The sequence below is a fragment of the Apodemus sylvaticus genome, chromosome 7 (assembly GCF_947179515.1).
Source record: "Apodemus sylvaticus chromosome 7, mApoSyl1.1, whole genome shotgun sequence".
Taxonomy (NCBI): domain Eukaryota; kingdom Metazoa; phylum Chordata; class Mammalia; order Rodentia; family Muridae; genus Apodemus; species Apodemus sylvaticus.
The window spans coordinates 90,244,960-90,253,425 of record NC_067478.1 but is presented as its reverse complement, the minus strand read 5'-3'; the positions used below and the strand labels follow the sequence as shown (position 1 = coordinate 90,253,425).

Here is an 8,466-nt window from a genome sequence, read left to right as displayed (position 1 = left end):
CAGGAATACCCCAGATATCAATTATTTTTCAAATTTGGATATTCAAAGATGTTATCTATCATAAGTATTAAAAATGGGAATGTCTACATAAAACAGCTTTGTAGATACCATAGATACATTAGATTTTAGATAATCATTTACTAGTTTTTTAGAAAGCTTACTTCTTTAATAGATTCTTGCAATTTTGGTCACTAATACACATTCTAAATCTTAATTTTGACATTTTGCTTTTACAATGATTATAAATTTTAAAGCATGAAATCAGTGATAGTATTTTATATGAAGTACAATTTTAATTTTAAGTATACCTTTAAAAACAGTAAGAGATAATTTTTTCAACTAAAATGTTCTAGTTAAGGCAATTGCATACACGACAAAGGTGTCCTAAAGGAGAAATACTTTATACAGGTATGTTGTTTACTTGGATAAGAATAATGAATTTAGTCTAACAGGCCTATGATTGTTTTACTCCTGCAGGATAAGAATGGAAGACATGACAGCAGGTAACCACTGCACAGTGACAGTGTTCTTCTTGGCTGGGCTCTCAGAGAAGCCAGAACTCCAGCTACCCCTATTTGTTCTCTTCACAGGAATCTATCTGTTCACCGTGGGAGGGATTCTGGGCATGATTATAGTGATTGGACTCAGTTCCAACCTACACACACCCATGTACTTTTTCCTCAGCAGTCTGTCCTTCATTGACTTTTGTCAATCGACAGTTGTCACCCCTAAACTGCTGGTGAGCTTTCTGACAGAGAAGAACCTCATCACCTACTCTGAATGCTTAACACAGCTCTACTTTGTCATCATTTTTGGAACTGCAGAGAGTTACACATTAGCTGCAATGGCATATGACCGCTATGTTGCAATTTTAAACCCATTGCTTTACAATGCAACCATGTCCTATCAGATTTACTGTTCTCTGATTTCAGGGGTATATATGTTTGCTGTGTTCTGTGCATCAGTAAACATAGGCTTCATGTTTAGGATTCATTTCTGCAAATTAGATGTGATCAATCACTATTTCTGTGATTTTCTTCCCCTCTTGGAGCTTGCATGCTCTAATACCTATATCAATGAAATGCTGATTCTGTTTTTTGGCACACTGAATGTCTGTGCCCCATTTATGATCATTATTACTTCCTACATCTTCATCATTGCCAGCATCCTCCGCATTCACTCCACAGAAGGCAGGTCCAAGGCCTTCAGTACTTGCAGTTCCCATATGTCTGCTGTTGCTATCTTCTATGGTTCTGTTGCATTCATGTATTTACAGCCTTCATCAGTGAGTTCGATGGACCAAGGGAAAGTGTCATCTGTGTTTTATACTATTGTTGTACCCATGCTGAACCCCTTGATCTACAGCCTGAGGAATAAGGATGTCAGTGTTGCATTGAAGAAAATACTAGAAAGAAAAGAATTTATGTAAGCAGAAGTCATGTGAACATTATTTATTACAGCAAAGTGCTTACAAAAAACCAAGGACAGATTGGAAATATTTATTTTATCCTAGCTTACATTATTATTTTTCAGTAGATAGGAATCTTTAATATGTTATAGTATTACAAATTTTATCTTAAAGTTTAAGCATCTAATATCTTATAAGTGTCTCAGAATAAGCAATGTAAACAAATAGCAAGGAAGACATGGAACTTTATAGCCATAGTTAATAGTCCATCTCATATATACAAATATACACACATATATGAATACATGTGTGTAAATATATTTTTCTGCATATTTCATAAAATTGCCTTTAAAATGATAAACATTTTAATTATGACAAAAGATAATTTTATTAATTTGTATTTCATTTTGACAGTTTTATATGTACAGGCTATAATTACATCATTTCCCTCATCTCCCAGCAGTCCACTTCCATGCTTCCTCTGCTGTCTTATAAATTAATGTCTTCATTTCCTTTCATTCATACATACACATAAGAAGTCTGTTCCTGTGCTCAGTTATAATTAATTTCACCATTTCTCCATCTAGAAATGCAGTCCATGTGTTTTTCCTGTTTTATATTGGAATTTCATGTGATATCATTTTTGCTTTCTTTTTAGCTAAGTGTATTGTTGAGGATTATCGTCCCTCTTTCCTGTCATGCTTAGAAATTCTACTATGAATACAGCCTTCTTTCTACTCTGTTTATTAGAATATTCTTTTATTTTCTTCCAAAAATGTTTTCTGAGCTTTAATCAGGGAAGTTGTATTGTAGACGGATGAATTATGGCCATTGTTCTACCATCAGTTGTTCCCTCTATTTAGACAGTTATGGAGTTCTGTAATTGTCTTCATCTGACGTAAAGACTTACATTTCTGTGGGTGACATGATAAATACTAAGGAAGCATGTAGGGATTTTACTAGTTTGTTTAGTTGTCACTATGAGATTCTCTTCTAGGTTTCATATTCTCAGCAGAAACAGAGTTGACTAGGTTTGGAGAACTAGCCATGAAGTTTCCCTATTGATTGGGATTTAATCATCGTATTTATTGTCCAAATAAAGTCCTTGTGTCATAGGTCAAAGAATGGAATTGCAAGAGCCTATGGTAAAAAATGTGTTTATTTATTTACTTATTTACTCAAGTATATATGTATTTCCTTTCCTAGTTTCTTATTTAAATCACCACAGTGAGTTTGAAAGCAGCCACATCTGTTTACAATTCCATCGCCAGTGAATGAGAGGATTTTTTGGTTTTGTTTGTTTGTTTGTTTTCCATATCCACATATCCACTGTAGATTAGGAACTGCCACACTTGGTTCCTCATCACACATGCCTCTTGACCACAGCAGCAGTATTTGGGTTTGGTCTGCAGACATGATGTGATCTCCATGTGGGGCCATTTCTGGGTTAGCCCTTCCTTCAGTCTCTGTTCCATTTTGTGTCCTTGTAGTTCCTTTGGAGGGGAGAATTTCTGGGTTAGAAAAACCTTTGAGATGTGTGGTGGCTGCTTCCCTCAATCAGGAGCTGTGTGTATCTACTGGAGGTGTTCTCCACAGGTTCTGTCTCCCCTTTCTCTGTACATTAGGTCTAACGTCAATCCCATTTTGTTCTGTGAACTTCACATGTTTCTAGTGTCAGTGACACACCAATGGCTATCCCCAGTTCCTCATCATCCCTCCTAACTAATTTTGTTCAATTTCCTGACCCTCTACTTCTCCAACATCTCTTCCCAGTTCTGATTCTGCCACGATTATTTTCTCCTCCTTTCTCCCTCCCTTTTCCCCTCTTCTTCTATTTCCCACAATTGTTCTGGTCCCCTCTCAATGAAAATTTACTTCTCTAATTTGATGGTTCTGCCAAAATGGGATGTTCCTCTTCACATTCAGGAGGATATTGATGTTCTTGCCCCATATTTTAAAACTTTCAATAACATTCTCATATGGAAAAGAAACTTTTATGTGTTAAAAGTCATTGTGGTATCTAAGGCATACTGCAAGACTGTAGACTCAGAATGTTCTTATCTACACCTAGAAAATTTTGGTCTCTGAGACTTATTGCTAAATAAATTCACACTTTATAGATATTTCTGAACTCTGGCTACTGGGTTTAACTCAGTTATCTGGCTAAAAAGTCCTCTCCAAATTCACTATTAAACATGGCTTCTTTCAATGATTCAAGCTGACTTCTTTTACCTGTGACTGAATTTTTATAGTTGTTCTCAAAGTATCTAGCAATCTGTTCTAATCGGGCTCCATTTCAATATATGTCTAGTTCTGTCTTCACCTGTGTCTAGCTTCTTGTATCTTCAATCTGCCTCTGTAGAACTCCTGTGGTCAATCTGCCTGTTCTCTCTCTCAGTCTGTGTGTCAGTGTGCTACTCTCTCTTAAGACACCTTTCTTCTTTCCTCCGTGTTCCCAGGAAAGTTGGGCATATCCTGTTCAGTCAAATATTTCTCTGAGTTGTAACGTAATATTCTACATAATTAGAAATTGCTTTCCAATAGGAGTGCTTTCTTCTTCAAAGTAACTTTGAATTAATTATTTCAGATGAATTATAATTCATAGGTGTATAATACAGGTGTGTCTGTAGTTTCTTCAGTGTAGCCATGCTGTTTGACTGGAATCTCCTTACTCACATAGAAACTGCTAAAGGTATAACTCCATTGAGATTCTGAATAAAGTAGCTGAGAATAAATATTTTTATGCCAAAGATGGTAGCAAATGAAATTTACTGTAAGTTTTCAATACTTCCATTCTATTATATCTTGTACATATATAGCTTCCCTGGGATTATTTTCTTCTGAATGTTTTTACCTTCTTGAATTTTCATGGATTTTTATGTTTTTATTTGTTAATTTTTATGTCTCTAGTTAGGGCTTCAGCAATACTTTGGATTAGAGTTTCAGTGGCTATCCATCATGACAATAATAACAGGTATTAGTCTTGTGTCAGATCTGCCAAGTCTGACCAATCAGGGTGTAAGAAATGGGATCAGGTATGAGTGTGTCATTTTATAAAATAGTTTCATTTCACAATACTTCTTTTGACTATGATATCATTCTGTTTTCCTTTTCTTTTATATTTTCCCACTGTCCTGTATGTCACTGCAAACATTTTTAATACCTTTTTGTCTATCTTTGAATATAAGACTTATATCACACAAAGAGTCATTGTCTCTTCATCTTGAAAGGCAGCTTCTACTTTTCCATCTTAGATTGAAATAGTTGATCATCATTACAGTTTCTTAATTTATTTTTATTAGATATATTCTTTATTTACATTTCAAATGATTTCCCATTTCCTGGATACCCCCTCTACGAAAGTCCCATAAGCCCTCTTCCTTCCCTCTATTCCCCAATCAAACCCCTCCTGCTTACCTGTCCTGGTAAACTTACTCTCCTACAAAATATAAGGATGGGGAAAATAATTGGAGTATAATGAATATAAAATGAATGCCTTGCAGTTCAATTCTCAGTGGAATAATCATATTCATCTGAGGATTCAGCAGAAAGTTTACTCTCCTTGCTTCCGCTACTATTCTGATAATATGAACAAATATAAGTTCACATTAAGATCTTCATATAGCATACATGCCTTCTCTTGCCTACGCATTCACAGCTCTATTTATTTCCAAAACCAGTTGCAGATGCTTTAGAGTCACCTGTTCCTATAGACTCAAAGATCACAGCAATAAATCTGAACATGGTATTTGCTTTCATTGCTAGTAAGAATTTATATATCATAATTATAGTTCCCATGAGAATACACATAAGAAATAGCATTTTGTTTTCTTTCGGTTTGTTTGTTTTGGGGTGTTTTTGTTTGTTCTTTCATTTTCACAGGTCAGAGCGTTCAGCATAATAAACTAGCTCTATTTATAGCTAGACTTTTCACATTTGCTGGTTTTAGAGGAAAGATGACTGGTCATAGTGAGCAACATTTTATTAGTTGAACCCCATATCATACAGTTTCCCTCATCACCCAAAATGAGGACACAGTTTCAGAAGCAGGAATTGATTATGTGACTTTCTAAAGGGCACATTATATTCAATCTGGAACAGTATATATAGTAAATGTTTTTGTGTGTACATACTAATTGGAATATTGCTTATATATTATTGGAGAGTGTAGATGAAATTTTCATCATATTACTTATTAATATGTAGTAAAACTCTTGTCTTATTAAAGAGTAATAGGCATAAAATACTCTTTATAAAATTGTTATCTTGCAGAGATTATGTACACATAAAAACAACTATTAAAAAGTATTTGGAAGAGTACACAACTCATTCTATTTTCTGTGACTATAATAAGCAAAGAAAGCATAAAAATACTAACAAAAGTGTTGTGTTGATTCCGATGCAGTATTTTGTGACACAGGATAGTAACAAATGACACCAAGGGAGAATAATATTATAAAGAAGAGAAGAAGTGATATATAGGAGTTTTCAAACACTATTGCAAAAAAATAGTTGTTTCAATAATGCACAAATATTTCAATAATATACAATAAGATTCAAGATCTAGCCTAGAGTATATTACGTATCTGCAAAGAGGTTCTTGATTTGGTTTTGGTGCTATATATGGGTTTTACCTTATGATTTGGCCTTTTAGTCCAATAAGAAAGCAGTTGATTTTCCTGACATTTTGCTGACACTATTTAACCAATTGATATATCTGTCTAGTTTAGTAATTATTGTTATTATATCTTACAGGGTTTAGAGCAAGATAAGATATGACAGCATGCATAAGATTTTTGGAAGCCCAACCTAGGCTTATTCTTACACAGTATATTAAATCTTCATTTAAACCAACATTGAAGTAACAATAAGGGTCCTTGGCTAGCAACTTTATAGCAATGAAGACTGTTGATTTAACTATCTTACCTAAATAGGAGAGCAAAGATCCCTTTCATAGGAGAATTATGTTGCAGCTCTATAGTGTAATGCTATCTCCATAGGTCCCTACTCCATATCTTTAAGGAAAGAGACAGTCCATGATGTTAAACAGCATTTGGTTACTCATGGCAGAATGTATGTATAATACACCATACACACTTCTCAGCATAGGCCTAAGATTAATTAAATACCTTTGGTATGGAGGATTGCCTGCTCACTGAGATGGCAAGCCTGTATGACCACTCTGGAAATCAGTTTGGTGTTTCCTCAGGAAAAACTGGACATATTACTACCTGAGGACCCAGATATACCACTCCTGGGCATATACTCAGATGATGCTCCAACATATAATAAGGACATATGCTCCACTTTGTTCATAGCAGAGTTATTTATAATATCCAGAAGCTGGAAAGAACCCACCTATCCCTCAACAGAGGAATGGATACATAAAATGTGGTACATTTACACAATGTAATGCTACATGGATACTAAAAACAATGAATTCATGAAATGCTTAAGCAAACGGATGGAATTAGAAAATGTCATCCTGAGTGAGGTAACTCAGTCACACACACACACACAAAACACACACACACACACACACACACACACACACACACACACATAGTATGCACTCACAGATAAGTGGATATTAGCCCATAAGCTCAGAATACCCAAGGCCACATGAAGCTCAAGAAGATGAAAGACCAAAGTGTGAATACTTCAGTCCTTCTTAGAATGGGAAACAAAATAACAATGGGAGGAGATATAGAGACACAGTGTGGAGTAGAGACTGAAGGAAAGGCCATCCAGAGACTGCTCCACCTGGGGATCCATCCCATAAATAGTTACTAAGCTCAGACACTTGTGGATGTCAAAAATTGCTTGCTGGAAGTTAACTGATATAGCTGTATCCTGAGAGGCTCTTCCCCTGCCTGAAAAATACAGTTGATGCTCTCAGCCAACCATTGGACTGAGTACAAGGTCCCCAATGGAGTAGCTAGAGAAAGGACCCAAAGAGCTGAAGGTGTTTGCAGCCCTATAGGAGGAACAACAATATGAACCAACCATTACACCTAGAGCTACCAAGGACTAAACCACCAACCAAAGGGTACACATAGAGGGACATGTGGCTCCAGCCACATATGTAGCAGAGGATGGCCATGTTGGGCATCAATGAGAGGAGAGGGCCTTGGTCCTGTGAAGGCTTATTGCCACAATTTAGGGGAATGTCAGGACAGGGAAGCAGGAGTAGGTGGGTTGGTGATCAGGGGTTGGGGGAATGGGATAGGAGCTTTTCAGAAGGGAAACCAGGAAATGGAATACATTTGAAATGTAAATAAAGAAAATATCTAATTAAATGAATAAATGAAACCTAGAAAGAAGAATAGTGAAAACAAAGAACCAAACTCCCACGACTTTTGTAAGCTAAACAAATGAATTGAAATATATGTATAGTGAAATATTTAAATATATAAATGAAGATATTTAATAAAATAGTACATATTGGAATGAACGTCCCTTCCCATCGCAGTTGCAGAATCCAATTACTCTACTCAGTTCATCCCTGTGACACTGGCAGCACTACTCAGTACCAGCTGGAATATTCTTGGATCCTGAATGGAAGACAGACAGACAGACAGATACACACACACACACACACAAACACAGCCTTTATATTTTATATGCCTTAAACTGCTCAATGACTAGGCCTTTTCCAAGCCTACAGGTGGCTAACACACTCTCTGATATTTCAAAGTAATTGCTTACTAAATGGTCTATTCCATCTTGGCTGCCTAGAACCAGACATGCAGCCCAGTCTGGCTGAATTCCCCACTACCAACATGATGGCTATGTTCTCTGTCCAGCACCTCTCCTTCACGACCACAACTCCTTTGCCTGAATGTTGGCTCTCCGCCTCCCTCTCCTCCCCAGTTCCTTGCCCAGGAATCCTAAAGTCTCTCTGCCCATCCATTGGCCACTAACAACTTTATTCACCAATCAAAACTAACTGGGAGCAGGGTCCATCAGCATCTTACATGGCAACATAAGGAGTCTTGTGCAATCTTGGGAACAAAATCCACAAAAGACACCAACCAAGTCTTAAAATTTTATAAATG

At 36.3% G+C, this 8,466-nt stretch overlaps 1 protein-coding gene across 1 annotated transcript; it reads left to right on the top strand.

Annotated features, from left to right (window-relative positions):
- The first annotated feature begins 484 nt into the window (after positions 1-484).
- Positions 485-1,429, top strand: LOC127689985 (olfactory receptor 1537-like). The gene has a single exon (XM_052189557.1). It carries the CDS (start codon positions 485-487, stop codon positions 1,427-1,429), a length of 945 nt encoding a protein of 314 aa, XP_052045517.1.
- Positions 1,430-8,466: the final 7,037 nt, after the last annotated feature.

Coding starts and splice junctions, on each gene's coding strand:
- LOC127689985 (XM_052189557.1), top strand. CDS start 485: ATGGAAGACATGACAGCAGGTAACCACTGCACAGTGACAGTGTTCTTC.